General features: G+C 46.9%; 1 protein-coding gene across 1 annotated transcript in view; it reads left to right on the forward strand.

Annotated features, from left to right (window-relative positions):
- RYR3 (ryanodine receptor 3) overlaps window positions 1-23,690 on the forward strand; it is a 451,654-nt gene that overhangs the window by 253,582 nt on the left and 174,382 nt on the right. Inside the window, exons 28-36 of the mRNA XM_043554522.1 lie at window positions 698-906; window positions 2,838-3,013; window positions 4,367-4,403; window positions 6,144-6,307; window positions 9,358-9,523; window positions 14,676-14,762; window positions 15,095-15,321; window positions 17,005-17,800; window positions 19,916-20,116. Coding sequence (XP_043410457.1) covers window positions 698-906; window positions 2,838-3,013; window positions 4,367-4,403; window positions 6,144-6,307; window positions 9,358-9,523; window positions 14,676-14,762; window positions 15,095-15,321; window positions 17,005-17,800; window positions 19,916-20,116 — 2,063 coding nt within the window. The remainder of the gene's footprint in view (window positions 1-697; window positions 907-2,837; window positions 3,014-4,366; window positions 4,404-6,143; window positions 6,308-9,357; window positions 9,524-14,675; window positions 14,763-15,094; window positions 15,322-17,004; window positions 17,801-19,915; window positions 20,117-23,690) is intronic.

Raw genomic sequence — 23,690 nt, forward strand, 5'->3', positions numbered from 1 at the left:
GCTCGACAAACAGAGCCACCCAGGCACCCCTGGGTACTAAGTCCTTCTTGAGGCTTCTCGTGTTGTTTCGTTTGGGGCAGTGTTTAAAATTTCCCATGGCCTAATCTCACTTTTAACTAAAGCATAGGTAAAGAATTTTATTTATCCTCTTACTGGTTTTACTTTTCCAGCTGATATTTATTAACACCTTAAGAATAATCTAGGCCGGGGCGGCTGTGTGGCTCAGTCGGTTAAGCGGCCGACTTCAGCTCAGGACATGATTTCGTGGTCTGTGGGTTCCAGCCCTGTGTCTGGCTCTTTGCTAGAAGCTCAGAGCCTGGAGTCTGCTTCCAATTCTGTTTTCCTCTCTTTCTGCCCCTCCTCTGCTTGCTCTCTGACTCTGTCTCTCTTTCTCTCAAATAATAAATATTAAAAAAAAAAGTTTAAAAAGAAAAGAATAATTTAGGCTGAATGATGGTTCCCCCCACCCAAATAATTTTGAACCAAATTCAGGTATCTTCCCCATACACCAGCAGCAGCCACAGACTCCGTGTGACCTCCTGTTGTTGGAGTCTGTGTGCCAGGAAGAAAGACCAAGGATGGTGTCCCTTGTTTCCTACTGGGACTCAGAGCTGTTGAAGAAGCCAGGGTCTGACTCCCTCACAGCTCCCGGGCTGGTCCCGTGGGCTGAAGCAGGCTCTCCCCCACCATTCTGCAGGCTTCGTGCCCATCTGCTCTCTGGGACTGTCTCAGATCGGCCGCATGAATCTTGGGATGGATGCCAGTACCTTCAAGTTTTATACCATGTGCGGCCTCCAAGAGGGCTTTGAGCCTTTTGCTGTCAACATGAACCGAGACGTGGCGATGTGGTTCAGCAAGCGCCTCCCGACATTTGTCAACGTGCCAAAGGATCATCCGCACATAGAGGTAATGTTACACATTGTGGCTGGCCCCAGCAGGGCAGGTGGGCCAAGGCCCTAAGCTCCTGCTAATGCTTGTGTCAACAGGCAGCTGCTTACCTAAGTCCATGCCCTGGCGGCCTCCCAGCCACCTCCTCGGCTGGCGCTCGGGGCTGTAATCGTGGCCACCTTCACCGGGGCAGCTCAGTGGCACCTTACAAATGGCACCCACCTCACACATCCATCCTTGCAGATCAGTCCCCAAGCCTTTGGGCTACTGTGTATCCTCCAGATGTTCCTGCATTGCTGTGGCAATACCCATACAGTATCCAAAGACCTTAATTGTTGTTTTCCTGAGAGCATTTGTTACTGACACTCGAGATGATATGTCCTAGACAGAATTCTTGCTCCTAATGTAATGTCTTTTAGACCCGGATAGTTTCTGCAGAACTGCTTCCAGCATTTCAGACCGACATGTAGTAGTTGATTATGGTGCCCCCATCTTGTAGGAGGGAGTAGGGAAGAGCCAGAGATTGTAAGGAGCCTGATGAAGGTGCTGGTTGAACGTCTACGTGGCTCTGTTTGCCTGTGCCCATAGTGGTTTTTTCATGGGGGGTGAGGAGATGGGTTAGGGGGCTGATGCAAAGTCAGATAAATCAGCTCCATTGAGGCAAGATGCAGTGGCTTGCTTTCACCTGGCGGTAAGTTCTCCTAACTGACTTTCCAATACAAACCCAACAGGCACCAACACTTAGTCCTCTACTTGTCTCCATAGTCTTAAATAGCAGAGACTTTGATTTCTCTGATTCTTACCTGATGATCAGCACCTTAGAAAGCTGGCTCATAAACTTTTGGAACTAATGAACCTGTTTGACAAACGGATGGAGTCTAGAGACCCTATTAGAACCATCTACAAACCACACAAAAATATGTAAGCACACTCACCCCAGGATAGGAACTATTCTCTAGAATGCTTAGACCATAAGAAAAATATTATTATTATTATTATTATTATTATTATTATTACTATTACTATTTATTATTATTGTTGTTGTTATTGTTATTTTTATTATTTCTTAGTTTATTTCCTCTGCACCCTCCCCTATCACACATTTTAAAAAACCCAGTTTTGATCATTCCTCCTCCAACCCCACCCCTTGAGATGCTGTGCCCCAGCGCTGGGAATTTCCCCAGTATTTTTTTAATTATTATTGTCACTTAAAAAAATGTTTTTAACATTTATTTATTTTTGAGAGACAGAGCATGAGCAGGGAAAGAGCAGAGGGAGAGGGAGACAGAATCTGAAGCAGGCTCCAGGCTCCAAGCTGTCAGCACAGAGCCCGACGTGGGGCTCAAACTCAGAAATTGCAAGATCATGACCTAGGCTGAAGTCAGACGCTTAACCGACTCAGCCATCCAGGCACTCTCGGAATTTCCCCAGTATTTACAGGCATTTCAACCCTTAGGCTGTGATTGGGGCAGGGCTGAGAAATGCACAGGGTGGGAGACAACCCCTCCAAGGGAGCTGTGATGCGTCTTGTCAAGCTTTGGGCTTTCTGCTTTTTCCTTAAATAGCCACTTGCCCACTGACAAAGGAAATCTTTGGAAGCATCTTCTTCTTCAGCTACTTACCCCCTGACCTGAAAGGTCATCCCCAGCAGATGCCATGCTGCATCATTCAGATTCCACCACCTCTGTTATACCTGTTCGCCACCCTTGATCTTGCAGAAAACCCAATGAGCGTGTTTTTAAATCTTTGATTTCTCTAGCCAGAGGCAGATCTGTTACTTTGTATGGAGCAGGATCCAAGGAACAGTGAGAATAAGGTTTGGTTATCACTGGTGAAAACTTTTATAGTTCACAGAAAGCCATGACATATGAAATATCAATGAAGGAAGGAGGGACAAGGTCAAGGTCGGGCCATCAGGTGTGTCAGGTAAGGACCCATGGTGTTTCCAGGTTGTGAGGATAGATGGCACTATGGACAGCCCTCCATGCCTCAAGGTGACCCACAAGACATTCGGCACACAGAATAGCAATGCCAACATGATCTACCTACGCCTGAGCATGCCCGTCGAATGCCACTCCTCCTTCAGCCACAGCCCCTGCTTGGACAGTGACGCATTCCAGAAAAGGTGAGGGCGAGGCCTCCCACTCTCAGAGGTGCTCATCGTGTGTGCTGTAAAGTTGGCTTTCCATTTTTCTGTTTCTTCTCTTTCTTTTTTTTTTTTAATGTTTATTTTTGAAGGAGACAGAGACAGGGCATGAACAGGGGAGGGGCAGAGAGAGAGGGAGACACAGAATCCAAAGCAGGCTCCAGGCTCTGAGCTGTCAGCACAGAGCCCTATACGGGACTCAAACTCACAAACCATGAGATCACGACCTGAGCCAAAATTGGGTACTTAACCGACTGAGCCACCCAGGCGCCCTCTTTTTTTTTTTTAATGTTTACTTATTTATTTTTGCGAGAGAGTGAGAGAGAGAGAGCAGGGGCAGGAGAGAGAGCAAAGAGAGAGGGAGAAAGAATTCCAAGCAGGCTCCATGGTCAGTGTGGAGCCCAATGTGAGTCTCGATCTCACAGCCATGGAATCATAACCTGAGCTGAGATCAAGAGTTGGCCACTTAACCAGCTGAGCCTCTCAGGTGTCCCCCATCTCACCTGGGTACAAATGGAACTCGTGGGTAAGGTTCTCTCCACTTTCAGTCAGATAAAGTCACAAGAATGTGTGTGTACACACGTGTGTATACATATGCATGTGTGTGTGCAGTGCATAATTAGAGGACCAGTCAAGCTAAACAGGGTCACATCTAGGGGAAAAGTTTGCACTCTTGCTGAGCCCTCTGGGTCCTTAGCCTCCTTGCAGCCTACAAATCCTATGTTTTTGGAATAGAAGGTGCATAAGAGGGTGCAGTTGTTGCCTTTGTGAAATTAAAAGCTTCTCAAGGCAAATACTACCATCTTTGTATAACTGTGGCCAGTGTCCAGCCCAGCAGCTATGTGACTTAGGAGTACTAAGACTTCTTCCCTCCTGATAAGGAATATATATGTTCCTTGCTGTATTTCTTTCCTTTAATGTCTGTTTCTAATCATCGATGTATGTCTGCCTGTCTAGAGCTGTCTTGTCTGGGTTGCCTCTAGGGTTTCAGTATCTACCCAGCTTTAAACAAGTACAGCTGCTTGAAAGAACAGGACAAGGTATTGAGAGGTATCCCTGCCTATGTTATTTCATTCTCTTCAACCGCTCCCTAGCTCTCACTTACCATCTGGGCTGAGAGACAAGAGTAACAAGTCACAGTCCTGGCTTGTGGTAGCAGATTACAAATGCACAAGTCCCAAGACCAGTTGGGATCACTTGTGTATAGAAAATAGTTTTCTAACCTTGCCTTCATCATTAAAGGTAGATTAATTGCCTGTCCGAATTGTGGAATTCTCTGTACAGCAGAATAACTAAAACATGGATTATCTCCTCCCCCTGCCCCCACCCCAGGAAACAGATGCAAGAAATACTCTCTCATACAACAACAGTAAGTACATGTGCTCAATTATGGTTTTCATGATTCGATTCTTTGTTGTGCCTGGGAATATGCCCCTTACAGCAAAGATCTGTCTAGAGATCCTCCTTAATTGCCAATTACTGTGCCTTTTAATATCTATCTTGATACTTCCAGAACACAACTCCAACATTTCTCAAATGGGGAAAAGAAAGACAGTTGTTTAGTACAAAGGAGAAGCTCCACCTGGAGCTCTAATTGGGCATCATGGTGTACTTGTGCCCAGTTGCCACCAGGGACCAGTACTGCCTTTCTGATTGAAATGAATATGGTGGGGGCGGGGGGGGGGGCTCCTTAATTTAATCCTCTTGTTTGCTCTTGTGTGTAAACTTCTGTGAATCAACTCTCCCATGTCTCTGAGCAGTGCCAGCAATAATGTTGAAAGCAATCAAGTGAGAAGTATGAGCAGGGAATGGTCCAGATGATGGAAACTGATGTTGGTCTCATTTCTATATAGCTAGACAGTAGTCAGAAAGCAACACTTGCTAATTTCTTTCTTTCTCTCATCCTTCTTTAGCACCTGACAAAAAACGTTTCTTTGCAAGAAATGCGTGTCACCTCTTCTAAAAACTTTTTTTTAATGTTTGTTTATTTTGGGGGGAGAGAGAGACAGAATGTGAGTGGGGGAGAGGCAGAAAGAGGGAGATACAGAACGTGAAGCAGGCTCCAAGCTCTGAGCTGTCAGCACAGATCCCAACATGGGGCTCAAACTCACAAACTGTGAGATCATGACCTGAGCCAAAGTCGGATGCTTAGCTGAGTAAGCCACCCAGGCACCCCCATGGCATCCCTTGTATAAACTTATCCTGCAACCACAAGCTTGTAGGTTAACTATCATCAGGAAGTCACAGGAAGTGCAGGGTACTACGCTGTGTGCATTGAATCACCTTCCCGCTTAATTCCCACGGCATCCCCACAAGAGGGACCATATTATGCACTCTGAAACACATAGAGGACAAATGGCTTGCCCAAGGCACACAGTTAATAGCTGCTAGCAGTGAGATTCAAGCCCTCATTTGACCGGCTGGCCCTTTTGTCTCCTAATCAAAAAAAAAAAAAAAAATACAACAGGCTCCAAATAAAAGTAACTTCATTAAGAATAAATGTGCTCAATTTCACAAGGCACGTGATGAAGCAGTCACTTACCTCGTGGTTTAGCTAGTGTCATAGCGTAGTGTTACAGATAGCGATGCCAGCCAGTAACTGCTGTAATTCTCAATACTGCCTGTCATTGAGCCTGATGGCCACACAGGGCGCCTTGGGCCCCCATGTGGGCTGCTGCTTTTACAGCATCTTTTTTAAGACGTTCAAAACAACCACAAAAAATACTTTGGACGTCCCTGTGGAAGTGGAAAGGGTAGCAGAAGTTGTCAACTATTCTCTCCTGAGGGCAAGGGCAGTGCCCAGGAGAGGGTGAGGGTTCTGTGCTGGCCATTCTGAACGGCTGCCCCTGATTTCAGCAGCAGCAGCTTCTGGGCAGAAAGTGGTAGGTTAAATGCTCGATTGTCTCCATGCTAAAGCACACACAAAAGGGAAAAATAGGGAAGGCAGATTCTCCAGTCAGCCTGTCCTAAGTCTGGAGTGTAGGGCAGTCCAGGTCTAGAGCGGTGTGTGCCTTTTAAGGAAAGAGGGCCACGTGGGCTCCTGCATTTGTTCTGTCATGTCTGGCCCCCCACCAGGGACCACTCACTCCCCTCTGTGGTCTCTCCCCAGCAGTGCTACTATGCAATCCGCATCTTCGCTGGACAGGACCCCTCCTGCGTCTGGGTCGGATGGGTGACTCCGGACTATCACTTGTACAGCGAGAAGTTTGACCTGAGTAAAAACTGCACGGTGACTGTTACTCTAGGGGATGAAAGAGGCCGGGTCCACGAAAGGTAAGGGGGCTCCCAAGCGGGCAGGGTTAGCCACCAGGCTCCTCACTCTCTCCCTGCAGCTGTCTTCTTTTCCCTTCCACCCAACACCCCAAAAGAAAGAAACATCCCAGTATCTATGAAAAAGGAAAAGTGAAGCACAGGCTTAAAATCCTTCACTAAATAGGCAGTACTATGGCAGAAGTGTATTAGTGAAAATGGAGGATAATTCCATCACGGTATCAAACATGACCCATGGAGGCACCTGCATGGCTCAGTCGGTTAAGCGTCTGACTCTTGATTCTGGCTCGGGTCACGATTTCATAGTTGGTGAGTTCAAGCCCCGTGTTGGGATCTGCGCTGGCAGTGCAAAGCCTGCTTGGGATTCTCTCCCTCCCCTCTCTCTTCTCTCTCTCTCTGCCCTTCCCTCACTCGCACATGCTCGCCTGCTTGCTTTCTCTCATTCCCTCAAAATAAATGAATAAACTTAAAAAAAAATGACCCAGGGGTAGGAGATACAAATGGACAGCTGGAGTCTGTGCCCCCTCTCAAACGCTTCTCTTCTGTGCGTTCTGGGCAAGCCCCAATTTCGGCAACATCAGAACAAGACAGAGAAAAATCCCTGGGTACTTGAAAGAAGTCAATTCAGAAGAAATACAAAGATGCACCACATCACATAGCAACTGACAGACTCAGAACTCCTCATCCTAAGAATGTGAAGTGTCTGAAAGCATAAAGAACATAAAAGAGATACAGCAAGTTCACGAACAATTACGTAGAGATCTTTTGGGAAAGCAGGTTTTAGGTACACTCAGGCCTTCCCCCTGGCCCATTGAGGGGGGAGAGGAGGGTTGAGGGTTGATTGCCACCAGAGAAAGAATCTCCAGCCAGCAGTGCCCCAGAGGTGACCCAGGAGACCATGCCTTACGTCCACCCAAGTGAGACTTAATAGAGTCTTTGCCAAACAGACATGTTTAGAGATATAATAGGTTGTTTTGCAAGCTGACCTTTATCCTTACCAAGTCAGGAACATTTTGCAGGCAGTGTTCTTTAGATGCTACCGGGTCATCAAACACTGGTGACCAGAAAGGTCACTTATAATCACTGTATCGTGCAGGACCATTGTGGGTAGGTGGTTAAGAGTACAGACTCTGGAAGCAAACTGCCTGGGTTTTAAACGGAGTTCCAGGACGTCCTGGACCATTTAGCCTTCCAGGGCCTCAACTTCCTCACCTATAAAATGAGGATAATAGTTTCAGTCTCATGGAGTGATAGGAGGATTAAATGAGGAAATACCTGGAAAAATGCCTAAAACAATGTCTTGACCCAGGGACTGAATAAACACATTACATTACTACTATTACCAAATGTCTTTTATACATTACAAGACCCAGAATAGACGCTACAAACAGCATCCAACATCTTGTTGGGTTGGTAAGGAAAGCATTTGAAAGCAGCTGACTGAAGTCAGAAGACTTTGCTCTTGAGCCAGAAGAACAAAAAGCTGACGTGTCCATCCCAACTGGGTTTATTACTCGAGTTTGCTGATGGTGCCACACCAGACAGATGACTTCACTTATCTGAGCCTCAGTGACAACATTTATTTTGAAAAGTGACTCGTTAGCATCTGGAACAAGACCCAGTAGATAGTTGGTGCTCAGTAATTCTTAGTTTTTTGTCTTGCACAATAAGAAGTAAATATAGGAACAATGTCCGATGTTTTGAGGAATTTCAAATTTGGCCCCTTTAAAATATGACCGAAGCATGTCACTGCACATTCCCACCGCTTCAATACGTTAGCAATGGACTTCTGCAGTAGGCATCAATGTACTTGGGACTCTAATTACTGAACGGCAGTAATAGCATGGCTGAAGTTTAACCTGTATGGAAGTCTCACCGTGGCTGTCACTCTTTGGAAGGGGCAGTTTGCACTGACTCTGCCTGAGGGTCATTCACACTGAGAAACTGGCCCCACTGGTCCCCCAAAGGAGAGGGAGTAGGAGAGGAGGTGAGCGTATGTTGACAAAGGGGATTTCTGGTCTCGGGGGAGGAAATTATATGCTTCTAGAGCTGGAAAGAACCTTGGAGAATTCTAATCAAAGCTTTAACTTTCCAGGGTCAAATCAGATTGACCTTAGGTGTTTAAAGGGACTGCATTAAAGCAACAGGTAGAGAGTCATGCTCTGGTTTAGCCTGAGAAAAAGCACTTTATGGTACTTCAAACAACTGATTCCTCAGGCAATGTACATCAGGGCTGGGCTTAGTAGAAGGAGACCAAATCACCTGTCTCTTGCCCACAGCCACGTTGACGGCCTTGAGAATCACCTCCGCCACTAATTTCTCCAAAGCCTACCCAGGATTTGAAATCTCTTAATTAAGGAATCAGGCTTTGGAGCCTTAGTGCCTTTCTTTGTTTATTACTATTGGCTTTTGAATATAAATGCCTATGATGGAGTCTACACTGTGGGGGTAGGTAGACAGCCAGCTAAGAAAGGCACCCAAGCTGGTAGTTGGTGAAGAGTTCAGGGAGCAGAACTCCAGGGTAGGGCCAGGTTGTGTAGGTCAAGGACGTAGTTGGGCATCAGACCACTTGTGACCTAGTTTGCAACCAAGCCTGGGTCTGCCATCCTAAGGAATGCAGGCCTGAGTTTTCAAGTGTGTTACAGCCTTTTTCACTGACACTGCAGAGTTTTGTTTGTGCCTCTTATACCAAATCCCTGTATAAATCTTTCCATTGTGGTAACCTTCCCTGTGCCCCCATCTCCCATCTCTGAGTTGGGAATACTACCATCCCCATGATCCATTTCAGAAAGGTGAATTGACGTTGAGCCGTGAGACAGTTACCAAAACACCGTGCTCTCTGGACCAAAGTATTCTGATAGATTGCCACATCCTTAAATTGAGTGGTCATGTCTGAGAAAATTAGGATGAAGCTGGATGAATGTGTTTAAGAAAAAAAAAGTGCTGACTGGAAAGCTTCTTTGGAAGGTTTCTGGGGCATTTCGTTCCTGAGCCTTGATTGCACACTGCCCCAGTCCAGATTCTGTGCTTTTTCCTCTCTCTCTGGTTTCCAGCGTGAAACGCAGCAACTGCTACATGGTCTGGGGCGGGGATATTGTGGCCACTTCGCAAAGATCAAGCCGGAGCAACGTGGACCTGGAGATCGGCTGCCTCGTGGATCTGGCGATGGGCATGTTGTCTTTCTCAGCCAATGGGAGAGAGCTGGGTACCTGCTATCAGGTAAGGGTGGCTCTGTGGCCAAGACAGCAGCATCCCCAGCCCGCATGCTTGTGGCTCTGCTCCTCGTTCTTCTCCATCAGCATCCCGACCACAGCAGATGGGGTTGAGGAGCCCACGTGGTTCACAAGCCATCGAGGGAAAGAAACAAGAACTAAATGGCTTGGTTTTCTACAGAGGGGAAAATAGGGGAAAGTATTGTTCTTTATTGGTTGATCAGATATCCTGGTCATCTTTCTAGAAGCTAAGAAGGATTTTCTTTGGTGATGGTCTCTAAAAGGGTATTCATCTATTCCATGAACATTTCTTGTGCAACTTGTGTTACCTGTGCTCTGTAAGATGCAAAATCTGAAAGGGGAGCAGAGATACTCCTTGCTTTAGGAAACTTCTGTGCTCAAAATACAGACTCCTAAAAACAGACTCGTTTGCCAGGGTGTATTCCTTTTGCAAAAAGGCTATTCTCATTCCTTACAAATTCCTTACAGGATCTTTTAAAACTGCATTTATATGAGTAATGTGTTTCTCTGCTTCATTGACTGTAAGCTCTGATAGAACTATGGGGAAAACCCTCAGTTACACACAAGTAGATTTACCTGTCATTAACAAGAAGCCCTATCTCTCTTAAGCAGGATCTTCATCCTTGATGGCCAGGTAAGCTTGAGAAATGCCACATATCATATCCTGCTTCTGACATTGGCAATGAACATTTGTGCAGGACAACTTGAAAAAATACTTCAGAAAGAAACCTGTCTAACCAGGCATTTCTCATATTACATAACCAAAAACATTTTTGGCTTGTTTTGTTTTGTTTTACTTTAACATGCATAGTAGTTTTCTAGAAGTCTGGAGTTGTACAAAGCGTATCTGGAAAAGGCTAACTTCAGGTGTTAAATTTCTCTGTTAAACCTATTTGATACTCCAAGGTAGAATAGAGACGTGTGGACAGAGAGTGTCCTCTGAGTTCAGAGAAGGAAGAGCTTCCCTCCATTGAGAGTGGTCAGAGAAATATTCGTTTCAGAGAAACCTTGATTTAAAGAATGGCACAGGAGATATCCTTATGGAGATAGGGAAGCATAAGGTACACTTGAGGAACAGTGGCCACCATAGTATGGGCCTCTGTGGTTATTGGTGAGAAATTCATTTGGAAAAACCAGGAGGTATTGATAGGAATTGAGGAGCTTTTGAAGGTTTCTGACCAGAACAGTGACATGCACAGTGTTTAAGGACCCTTAGCTAACTACAGCAGATGAAAAGCATCCCACTACTGTGTAAATGGATAAAACCCCAGATTCCAGTCAGCCCCATGTTATAGCCTCCAGGCTGGAAAGCCTCTTGGCAGCCATTTGTCTGCCTTGTGCTTGAAGAGATGGCATCTGGCGGGGAGAGACGGAGTAGCCCCAAGTCTGAATTGTTTGGTGACCAAGAACGGATGGACCAAACCCTTTCTGGGTTTGGTGGGATCAGCCACCTCCCCTTCTGCATCTCCTGCAATGCATGCCAGTCTGTGTGCCTCCCTGTCCTCCTGGGAAAAAGTAAGAACCACTGACATCTCTCGACAGCCTGGCTGGGCAGCCGGAGGGACCTGTCTTTCCAGCAAGAGGCCTTTGCAAAACCAGGCTTTGAGGCAGAAAGTAACGTATTATTCTTCCGGTACTTTCTCATGATTCCACTCCCCAACCCCCAGCCCCCTGAGAAAATGCTTATATACATTACTGCCGTCCTTCAGAATCCATTAGCTTTTTCCCATTAACTTTTGAAATGAGTTTGACTGAAGGGTCCTCCCTGAGCTGCAGAGAGCTCTAAAGCATCTAATAACTCTGAAGGCTAGCCGGGCTTCGGCGGTCCCTAAATAAATAAATAAACAGCCCATGGCCTTCGCAGCAGCAGTGACTTGCCTGCCTCTGGGAAGAACCCATAATGCAGGAGGAAATATCACAACAGACAACAGGACGCCGTGGCTGTTGGTATCCTGACTTGCCCAGTAGTTCCTGGGTCACGTTGGGCTGGTCCGTTGTCTTCTCCCAGCTGCGTGCTGGCACCGACCCACCTCCTGAGATGCCTTCCTCTGCTCCGTGCATACGAATCCTGATTTCCCTGCTCAGTGGCCCCAGTCCTGCGTCCCGCCCAGAGGCATGGTGTCGTGAATGGGATGGTGCCAGGGCTCAGCACAGGAGCCCTCAGGTGTCTCATACCCGGCCAACCCCTTTTTCATTCCAGGCAAGACACCAACGTGTCCAGCCATGCATCTGGTCTCCCGGCAGTGGGATGATTATTATTCTGCAGCCGTAGCCATTTTCATTTTTCAATTATCTCAAGAGGAACAGGGCAGCAATATTTATATACTGGCTTTCTATTCAGAAAGGACCAGTGACCAAAATAATGAGAGGAGGATTCTCTCAGACCATGTTTCTAGACCTCCCCGTTAAATACTGCTGTGCAGTTTGAAAATCTCTTTCCGCCGCACTTAATTTACGTAATCATGGGAGAAATGAGAAATAAAATGTATGTTCAAGATATACTCGGTTATTGCCACCCCAGCCACACTGCTCTGAGAACAGAGTCAGCTACAAGACTCAGATTTACAAGAGGGGTTAGCTTTCAATTCAGGCCAGTTCCTATGCCCTGACCTTCACACGTGATCAGAAATAAAATGTCTATTATTGCAAGAATAAAAGAGATCAGCCAGAGATAAAAGGTACCTTAAATAGAAAAAAGGTCCATGGAGTGCCCACGGTAGCCTCAAATCTGGGCTCGCTGCTCCTAACATTAGAATGGAAGCTCCCCTTGGGGCGCCTGGGTGGCTCAGTCGGTTAAGCGTCCGACTTCGGCTCAGGTCATGATCTCACGGTCTGTGGGTTCAAGCACTGCGTCAGGCTCTGTGCTGACAGCTCAGAGCCTGGAGCCCGCTTCGGATTCTGTGTCTCCTCTCTCTCTGCCCCTCCCCTGCTCATGCTCTGTCTCTCTCTCTGTCTCAAAAATAAATTTAAAAAAAAAAATGGAAGCTCCCCATCCAGAATGTCACCTCCTAGAGGACAGAGGCCATCTGTCATGCCTGTTGCTGTTCCCGTGCTTGACATAGGACCTGGCACCTAGTAAGTGCTTGCTAAGTATTTGTTATCAAAGCGACCAACTTGGCCGCGAAGCCACTGTTTCAGTTTTTTAATTGCTTCTTAACAAGTGACCACATAATTAATAGCTTAAAACCACATACATTTATTATTTCCCAGTTCTGTAAGTTTGGGTTCTCTGCTCAGGTTCTCACAAGGCCAAAGTCAAGGCATAAGCTGGGCTGAGCTGCCTCTGTCTGGAGGCTGTGGGAGGAATCCACTCTAAGCTCATTCAGGTTGTCATCAGGATCCATTGTGGTTATAGGCCAAGGTTCTGAGGTCCGTTCTTCTTTGCTTTCTTTTCTCCTTCCCTCCCCTTCCTTCCCAGAGGTGTCCATATTCCTTCTCATGTGGCCTCTTCAATGCCGACAAGGCATGTCCTATCCTTGTTGGCAGAATTTAGGTGCTTGTGTTTGTAGGTTTCAGGGTCCCTTTCTTGATGGCTGCATCCAGGGGCACTCCCAGTCCCATGAACCCCCCCTGAAATCTCCTGTCACGTAGACTTTCACAGGCTCTGTTACACCATGGTAGCTTCTTTGTCCAGCGCCAGGTGGAGAACCTTCTCTCCAGTCTACCAAAACACAGTCTTACAAAACATAACCAAATCAAGGGAGTAGCAATCTCTACACCCTTTTGCTATATTCTATTTGTTAGAAACAAGATATAGGTTCTGGGGAGGGGATTGTAGGAGAGAGTGGCTCCCTGGGGGCCACCTTAGAGTGTGTCCAGGATACTCAACATTCCCTAACTGCAAGAGAGTTGCAAGAATTTCCTAATGTCTGAATTTACTTAAAGGCAAAGGACTTTAGTTGATAGAATTAAAGTCACCTTTCTGTTTCCATGGTCTCCAAGTATCATCAATAGTCCTACATCAGGGGTGTCTGGGTGGCTCAGTCGGTTGACCATCCTACTCTTGATTTCTACTCAGGTCATGATCTCACAGTCGTGAGATTGATCCATGCTGAGAGTAGAGCCTGCTTGGGATTCTCTCTTTCTCCCTCTCTCTCTCTCTCTCTGTCTCTCAACAAATAAACATTTTTTAAAAAGCTCATCAACATGGGCAGATGATAAGTGGAGCCCCTACTGTCATAAATAAATTCACACACTTCATCCAAGTGGCAGCTGGAAGACAGTGAATCCTACACTATTTAAGGTGAGCTCTAGAGTCATAAAGAGTGAGAAGGGGGTTACAGAGAAGTCCAGAGGAACCAAGAAAAAGGAGAGGTTCTAAGAAAAGGAGATAGGTTCTGGAAGCAGCCTCTTTATGTTATCTCAGGGAAGCCCTTGCCTGTAAAACAGCAGTTCTCATCTGGAGGTGTTTTTCCCTCATGGGACATCTGGCAATCAACAGAGACTTTTTTAGTTGTCATGACTGTGCTGGGGGTGGAGAGTAGTACTGACATCTTCTGGGTGGAGGCCAGGGATGGTGCCATCTGTCCTACAACACACAGGACAGCCCTACAACAAAGAGTTACCCACCCAGCCGAAAGGGTCAGTAGTGCCAAGGTTGAAAAGCCCTGTCCTATGACGCCCTTTGGGCTTGCCTCCCCAAAGTCCTTTTTGCCTTCAGATATAACACTGAAGTCCTTGCACCACCCTCAGTGATGACTTCCTGAGGGCAGGAGTGACGAATGATGGTGCCACCTGCATGCCAGGTGTCTCCCTGCTCTATGACAAGCCAGGAATCACATCGTTCCATGAATAAAAGCAGGCATTACCCTTGGTGGTATGTTAATAGCTCCCCATGTGTGACTGTCCTGAGTACTGGAGGAAGATTTTGGCTACTGTTATCAGCGAGAGAAAATGAAAGACTGTGGGATTGTTCAGCCCCAAGTCGCGGGGGGGTGCGGCAGGAATAAGGTGGAGAGCAGTGACTGCACTCCCAGAAGCACCAGGTCTCAGGATTTCTGAGGAATAGAGAATGACCCGCCAGGGAGTTGTCCTGTTTCATCTAGGGTTAGAATGAGGGTGTTGATGAATGCACCCAATGACTTAGCCATCTGTGATGTTATAATTCTGAGCAAACCTCCCTTTGTTTTGGTTTCCAGGTGGAGCCCAATACCAAAGTGTTTCCAGCAGTCTTCCTGCAGCCCACGAGCACTTCATTGTTTCAGTTTGAACTTGGGAAGCTGAAGGTATTGGTCAGTCTCCTCATCCAATGGCTATGATAAAAGAAGGCAGCATTGACCATTAGGGGGAAATTTTCTAAGCCTCAGAAAACAAGGGAATCCCTTCTCACCCAGGCCCTGTACTGGGTGCTGAAAGAATTACTTGATGTTAATATAACCCATCATGCAAGGTTTTAATTAAGGCTGGCAAAGCCTTAAAGGTCTCCGGATTGATTTGTCTCTCTTTAGTTCATACTCACCATATTGGTTATCATGGGCCATGTTGCATTATCCAGCAACTGAGCATCTCTGTAGTGCACCTGTCTTTCCCTTTGAATGCCTTTTCTGCCTTGCCCCAGAATGCGATGCCCTTGTCGGCGGCCATATTTAAGAGTGAAGAGAAGAACCCAGTTCCGCAGTGTCCACCTCGGCTGGACGTCCAAACCATCCAGCCCGTGCTCTGGAGCCGCATGCCCAGCAGCTTCCTGAAGGTGGAGACAGACCGGGTGAGCGAGCGCCATGGCTGGGTGGTGCAGTGCCTGGAGCCCCTGCAGATGATGGCGCTCTACATCCCTGAGGAGAACAGGTAGTGGAGGGACCCACAGAGGAGGGGGCAGGCCTGGGAGGCAGGCAGGAGAAGGGGAGGAGCAGCATCCCCCTTGGCCAGGGGCTCTGCTCTCTTCCCAAAAACCTCAGTGTCTCTTTTCCTTCCTCACTTACATTATTCACTTAGAAATAGCAGAATATCCACTACGATATGCCTGCCACAGGGCCTTCTCTCTGAGTGTCCGAAGTCAGGAGTGTTTCCATCCCTTTAATTAAAAAGCTGTAACGTGACCCTGAAATATATGTCATTAATGACAAGAAGGGAGAAAATGAGGCATGCCTAGTTTGCCTAGAGAACCAGGAATGGGCTCCTGGGCTCCTCTTGGTAAGAAGTACTCCTGGATTATGGCCTGGGCTTAATCCCAGCACTATCACTTTCTGGCCTTGTGGCCTTGGGTAAATGACTCCTATAACTTACCTGTGTTTCCTCATGATACATAAAATACATGACCGCCCAGAGGACTGCAGGGAGAAATAAATGGAATTGTGTAGGTGAATCTACACTAGCATAGTTTCTATATGTAGAAAGAAAGAAATTTTATCACTAGCCTATTATCACCCCTTGATCTGTTGGACTAAAAACATACAGTAATGGGGGAGCCGGTGGCAGGATTTGATAGCTGCACAGCTCCCATTTAGGTATTCTGCTGGGTCATGGACAGCGGCAAGACAGGCTGGTATAGGGAAGGAGCAGGAAACAAATAGGAGTCCAGCCAAGTACGCCAATTGCAAAGGATCCTCAGATCCGTGGTGAGGAGCAAGACAAAACAGAAAATCTAAGCAAGGATCAGAGGCTGTGCCCTGAGCCCCCCCCAAAAATGAGGGAGCAAGACAGCCTTGTAAATGGGCTTCTAAAGTCAGGAAGGAGAAAGTGAATTGATGATGCCAACTGAACTCAAATTGGAAAGTGTTTTCTCTCGGGACAAGAGTGCAGTTGTGTTTGTTTTCAGGGGAGGGAAGGCCCTGTGGATGACGGTAGATTTGGAGATGATACAGATGATGTGGGTGGTGGATTGACAGAGGGCTTTGGCTACATTTTTTCTCTGATTTTTTGTCATGTTTATTCATTCTTGAAAGACAGAACACAAGCGGGTGTGGGACAGAGAGAGAGGGAGACACAGAATGCAAACCAGGCTCCAGGCTCTGAACTGTCAGCACAGAGCCCAGCGAGGGGCTCAAACTTATGAACCGTGAGATCATGACCTGAGCCAAAGTCAGACGCTTAACTAACTGAGCCACCCAGGTGGCCCCTTCAGCTATGCCTGAGGCTCTTGTACTGGGGAGCAGAGGATCCCCTTCTACCCACAAATAAGAGGACCAAGTCACCTCTGTCACACACCTGAATGTTTTTCAGTTTTCCATTTGGGAGGGTTTTCCTTAATAAGGAGCACTTTCATATTTGGGAATCCATGTTTTTAAGTCTTTCGGACTTTTGAGACTCGTTGAGTTAGGGAGGATTATCAGGAACTGGGATAAGGACCAGAACTGAGAGAGGAATGATAACCTGTACGGGAGCAGGGGGCAGAGGCTCCTTCATCCTTCTATGCCCTCTGCCCTCATTGAGTTGGGTGCAATCCCTGGGGATTCAAAGAGAAGAACTCTGCTGAGCGCTGGCATATTCTTTTCCAACCGTGGAGTGGTTGATGGCTTGTCCTATCCGCAGGTGTGTGGATGTCCTGGAGCTCTGTGAGCAGGAGGACCTGATGCAGTTCCATTACCACACGCTGCGACTCTACAGTGCAGTGTGCGCCCTGGGAAATAGCCGCGTGGCCTATGCCCTATGCGGCCACGTGGATCTCTCCCAGCTGTTCTACGCCATTGACAACAAGTACCTCCCTGGCCTCCTTCGTTCTGGTTTCTATGACCTGCTCATCAGCATCCATCTGGCCAATGCTAAGGAGAGGAAGCTAATGATGAAGAATGAGTACATCATCCCCATCACCAGCACCACCAGAAAAATCCGCCTGTATCCAGATGAGTCCAAGAGACACGGGCTGCCTGGGGTGGGCCTGAGAACGTGCCTCAAGCCAGGGTTCAGGTTCTCCACCCCTTGCTTTGTCGTGACCAGTGAGGAGCACCAGAAGCAGAGCCCTGAGATCCCCTTGGAGATTCTCAAAACAAAGGCACTGAGCATGCTGACGGAGGCAGTGCAGCACAGCGGGGCTCACATCCGGGACCCTGTCGGTGGGTCTGTAGAGTTCCAGTTTGTGCCTGTGCTGAAGCTCATCGGGACCCTGCTGGTCATGGGGGTGTTTGATGACGATGACGTCAGGCAGATCCTCCTCCTGATCGATCCCTCTGTGTTTGGGGAGCACAGTGGGGAGATGGAGAACAGAGCAGAGAAGGAGGAAGTGACCCAGGTGGAGGAGAAGGCAGTGGAGGCCGGAGAAAAGGCCGGCAAGGAGGCTCCAGTCAAAGGCTTGTTGCAGACCCGACTGCCAGAGTCCGTCAAGCTGCAGGTAACTCAGGGCAGCAAAGATCCTGCCTTTGCAAAGTGCGGGGGGAGGGTGACAGTGCAGCCTGGAGCTAAGGCTGGGACTGAGGGTGCTGGCCTAAACCTGGAGTGTAGTGGAAATACGGATAGAGAACATTCACTGCTCATGATTTTCTCTGGCATGAAATGTACTCCCGAAGTCAAGAGAAAAGTGCTAACCCTTATCAATAAGGCACGTGCCTTAGAATTGTTTTTACGGAACTAGTGATGGATTGGCCCTCGTCTTACCTCTTACCCTTTGGGACTAAATGGCTGCTCTGTGAGCCCCTGTCGGGAAAGGAGGAGGAAGAGCCTTTGGCTGTGGAAAAGACCACACTGGTTCATACGGTGGCCATGCTCATCCCTTGGGCTCATTTGTTGCCATGTACTGATCACCAAGCCTGTGTAGACATGCTGTCCTGGCATGCAAACAAACTGCCGTCTGAGCTGAGGAGAAGAGGCATGCTCGCTTCGAGCTGCCCCCTTGGCATCACCTAGGAAGCCGCAACGTTTCCTAAGACATAGTCTTACCAGAGGGAAGCTGGCAGCAGCGATACACTGAAGATGATAACTGTTGTCTTCTGGGCACTGAGAAAAGAGAAATGAAAGTGGACAGAGCAGTACAGTCTGTTCCACAAAGTCAGCCTGGCTCGGGCATCCCTGGACCACGTAGCAGCTCTACAGGCTTGCCAAGTCAGTAGCCTCCCAAAGCCTTGGCTTCACAATAATGTAAAATGTGGATGATAATTGAATAAAACGTAATATTCACTTTTATCTTTAAAATACGGTATGAAATATATTTTATCATAAACCGTGTTAGAATAATCTCCAAATGAAGCTCTCTTACCTAATGTGGTGGGATTGGTAGGTGTCAGTTCATCAAAATGTTGTATGTAGAGGAGATAGGTAACAAATTTTACACAGATACCTTAAACATTTTTATTAAAACATAAATGTGCTCTTCAGATGTGGAGCTGAGGCTTTTTCTTCCATGTGAGTCCCTGCCTGGCATGTAGAGTCCTTTCTTTTGCATAAATGACACCTGTCACATACAGTGTGATATGCCTGATGGCCAGTTTTGGGGGTATCTTGAAGATAGACTGTAGATTTAGAGGTAATTGGAAAGCAGCCTGAGTGCAGAACACTTGTAGATTTTAATGATTTTCCCCCAATTTTTTGTAGTTGTCTAACTCACACCCAACTTTGAGTATTTTTTTTTAAAAAACAACTTGCCTTTTGCAGATGTTCCTTAGTCTTTGAAGTTAGTTTTCCTATTTCATTGGCACATACAGCTTCTAATCAGATGTGATAACTGTAATCACAAGTGTGACGGGCATGTGCTCTGGGTCCTAGGTCACCTGCAGATATGCCAGAGACTAGCCTGCTAGGTAAGAGCACACCAGGGGCATTATTGTCTCTGCCCAGATGGACTGGAGAGTGTCTGTTAGTCATGCAAGGGGTTATGTGGAGATGGGTTCATAGAACTTACTCCTGAATAAAAGTATCGGGAACACACTGAGGTTTGAAGGAGCAGGTCTGGCAAGTGCCTAACACAGAGTCGTGTGATTAGAGCTCAATAGGTTCTGGCTGCTGTTTTTCTTATTAGTGAAAGTGCAAGTAGCGATAAGATCAGGACTAGTAACAGTCCGAAAGAACTGGTGGCAGACAAAGCAGTGCCAACAAACAAACAAGAAAGAAAGAGAGGGGAACAGAAGTCTCTGGTTCCCATCATCTGGAGCCAGAAGATGCCAGGAAGGAACCAGAGCTCTCCCGTGCAGTTGAGTGCTGGTTTCCATGGGGAGCTTAGAGCCAGGGAAGAATTCTCTTAGGAATGTCGTTCTCACTCTCCACGGGCAGGTTTATTCTGTCTTTGGTGAGCTCGTTTTCCTGTTGTTCTCCTGTCCTTAGGATAAAGGGCTGGTGGCTCGGTTCAAACTGACTTGGATCCAACTAACGGCTCTGTGGTCACTGTGTGACATTGGGCAAGTCACTTAGAGCACCTAAGTCTCAGTGTTAGCCTCCGTAAAATGGGGATGCTAGCTGCTTCACCAATGTCTATGAAGTGTTGTTAAATGAGCATAAATATATGCTTTGGTTGCAGATGTGTGAGCTCCTCAGCTATCTCTGTGACTGTGAGCTGCAGCATCGAGTGGAGGCCATTGTGGCATTTGGCGACATTTATGTCTCTAAGCTCCAGGCAAATCAGAAGTTCCGCTACAACGAGCTCATGCAGGCCTTGAACATGTCTGCAGCCCTGACTGCCCGGAAAACCAGGGAGTTCCGCTCACCCCCCCAGGAGCAGGTGAGAAACTCTTCCTGAGCCTCCATGCCAGTGGGGTGAACTTGAACCTTACAGAGCAGGGCACGTGAAACCTTTATGTGCCTGGGGTGCCCGTGAGAGGTGTGGGCCAGTCAGTGACCCAGCACAGTGCCAGGGGACAGGCCTGGTCTGATGCTAATGGCAGCGAGGAGTATCTGCCAATCATCTTAGATGGGAAAATAACCCATCCAGAAGTGCACACGGGGCGGGGCTTCCTCTCCTCCCTTGCTTGCTCCTACCGGTGCCCTGTCACTGAGTCAAAGACCAGATCCCTGTCACGACCCAGATTCTACACCAGCAAGGATCCACCATTAGAAGAATGTCTGTCCAGTCCTTGCAGAAGTCACTCCTTTGTATTAGAGATCAAGAGAGCCTGGTCGACGTTTCCTGACTTACGAGAGCAGGTGCACAGACTTCCTCGGCTAAGTGCCCGAAGCGCCTTACCCTGTGACCAAGACCCTCACAAAGCCTCCCAGCCCCCAGAAGCGAGGAAAACAGGACTGGGCAAGTGAGGTCCCTTCTGTGAGGGATTGTCTTCATTTTTGTACAGTACCCCCATCTTGCAGTCAGCCTTGCCCATATGGGGAGACTGCATATGAAATCCCGGTGAGTAACTGGCAGATAGGGGCGGGACACCTTGCAGAACATAGTTGGCATTTGTCCCCCTGTTCCCATGTACATCCTGCAGGCAGCTTGGCCACAGCTCCCTAAGTGTTCAAAACAGATGATCTTTCGGTGAAGAAATTTGCTTTCTGTCTCTGAAACCAGATCTTTGAATCTTCTCTATATTTAATAAGCAGTCTATCCATAAACTGTTGTCAGGTATAATTACCACCATTTGATATTAATGGTACAACTTGGTCCAATTACTTTCCTAACCTATTTGGTAGAACATAGATATTTATATTGACTTAAAAGTGAACCACATATCTTGGCTTTTAAAAGATTCACTTGAATGATGCTGGCCTTGTAAAGACTAGGCAAAGTTTATCATCGCTTTGCTGGAGGCAAACTGAGAAGGCCCTTTGAATTGATGGGAGGAGGTAATTCATACCATACTGAGGGAAGCGCAGTGAGCCTGGATTACTCTTAAAGGCTTTCCAAATGTTGTCAGGCTGCTTTTGGACTGGCAACCTGTGCAAACATTTCCCAATTCATTGGGCAGATGCTGACTCCTATTTGTGAATAATGGGCAGGAAGAACAATGTGATGTATGGCTCCTTTTCTGGCTCCCCCTTCTCTCGCTGTGTGGCCTTAGGCAATTGCCTTTCTGTGTCTCCCTTTCATCAGCTGCAAAATGAGGATGTTTGTATGTCCCTCCCTCCCTTCTATGGAGGACCCAGGAGATAATTTTTTAGATTGCTTAGTGGGATACTGTCATATGGTAAACATTCTGTAAGTGGAATCATTAGTTTCAGTGTTGGAAGGTTCTTTTGCCTTCTGCCAGTGACCCACTGAGTAGAGTTTATATATGTTTTCTGAGACATCTGCTTAACCCAGCTAGACCTGCACTGTCTATCTAACACTGTCCTCATGGACACAGCTACTGATCCTATCCTGGCTCCTGGAAGGGCCATGCTGGCTCCCACCTCACCTGCTACCTCCTTACCTTCTCTTCTGCTGTCCCCAGGGCCTGCTATCACTTCCTCCTTTAGCCTTCTCAGTACTCCCCTGGGCAATCATTTCAGACTGGTTTCAGATGGAACTTGAGAAATTCTTCCCTAATGTGTTAGACTAAATGATTCTTGAGCGGATATCAGAATCACCAGAAAGGCTTAATAAAACAGACTGGTGATCTGGGGCTTCTAATTCAGTAGCTCTAGTGTGAGGCCCAGTAATTTTTACTTTTAGCAGGTTTCCAGGTAATACTGATGATGTTGGTCTAGGAATGAAAGGAAAGAAAAGACACTAATTCCTATCAAATTCAGCTGCCCCACCTACCACCCCTCACAGAATGTTCATTTCTAGAAGGAACCAACCAATAGAGCTCTCTAAATAATTCCAAATTGAGTATGGACAAAGGAGGATTCAGATCAATTTCAGGGGATAGCAATGCAAAATTACGTGGAAAATTGGGTGTATAAGAATTAGAATTTTAAAACAATGATACGATTATCTCATCCTTCTGTAACCTTTGAGGAGAAAGTAAAGGTTTTCAGCCTTGTATCTATATAGGATCAGAGATACGAAAAAAACATATACTTGGGGGATGTAACCAAGTACAAAAATAGGTAAAACTAAGATTAGTCCAGTGGTCATTGGCATATTAGCCAGGCACAGTCAGTAAGCCTTTGACTTTAAAAGGGGCATCATTGGGGTACCTGGGTAGCTCAGTTGGTTAGGCTACCAACTCTTGATTTTTGCTCAGGTTATGGTCTCATGGTTCCTGAGTTTGAGCCCCACATTGGACTTTGCACTGACGGTATGGAACCTGCTTGGGCTTAGAGTCTCTGTGTCTCTCTCTCTCTCTGTCTCTCTTTCTCTCTCTTTCTCTCTCTCTCTCTCTCTCTCTCTCTCCCTCTCTCCCTCTCTCCCTCTCTCCCTCTCCCTCTCTCTCTCCCCCCCCTCCCTCTCCCCTTCTGCCCCTCCCTGCCTCTCTCTCAAAATGAGTAAACTTAAAGTAGTAGGTAGGTAGAAAAGGCATCATTAAAGGGTATGCCCTGTGCAGCAGAAAGTTCAGCTCACTCCACTGTTTTTTTTTAATGTTTATTTATTTTTGAGAGAGAGAGTGCGAGCAGAGGAGGGGCAGAGAGAGAGGGAGATCCAGAATCTGAAGCAGGCTGCAGGGTCTGACCTGTATGCACAGAGCCCAATGTGGGGCTCGAACTCAGAACACTGAGATCATGACCTGAGCCAAAGTCAGACACTAAACTGACTGAGCCACCTAGGTGCCCCACTCCTCTTTTGGTTTTCTGACCTGCCGGCTGGTGGGCCACTGCTTCCCAAGTATTCCACCCACGGCAAGATCTTTCAGCAAAGAATTCAATTTTCTGACTCTGAAACTAGATCCTCAGATCTTATTTTTACTTCATAAACAACCTATCAATCTATGTTGATGTAACTACCATAATTTAACATTGGGGAACAACCACAAAAATTACTTTCCTAACCTATTTTATGGATACTATTTTATTACAGGCAACACTTCCACCAACTTCCAAAAAAACTGTTTGCAGTGGAAGCTTTAAATAAGCGTCTTCCTACCAACATTAAACACAATAAAAGAGATGGTGACGTTTTTTAATGTAGAAATTCTAAACAGAAGGAGAAAGTATCTTTGCCTGGTGTTCAGGTTACACTGCCTGAGGCGAGCAAAGTGGAGAACATCACCCCTAGTTATTGTTTCAGTCCCTCCCAGTATTCACTGCCTTGGGGTCGTGGGTCTTTGGAAAGAATTGAGACATCCTGGAATCTGACCAGGAAATGAATGACCACATCCTTGCCAACTTTTCATTAATCTCTGATAGCATTTCTTTGAATTGTTAATGCTGCCGAGCACATACTAATGCTGACTTTGCCAGCAACAACAGAAATAGCACATTTTCTCATACTGTGT

This window comes from Prionailurus bengalensis, chromosome B3, assembly GCF_016509475.1.
Source record: "Prionailurus bengalensis isolate Pbe53 chromosome B3, Fcat_Pben_1.1_paternal_pri, whole genome shotgun sequence".
Taxonomy (NCBI): domain Eukaryota; kingdom Metazoa; phylum Chordata; class Mammalia; order Carnivora; family Felidae; genus Prionailurus; species Prionailurus bengalensis.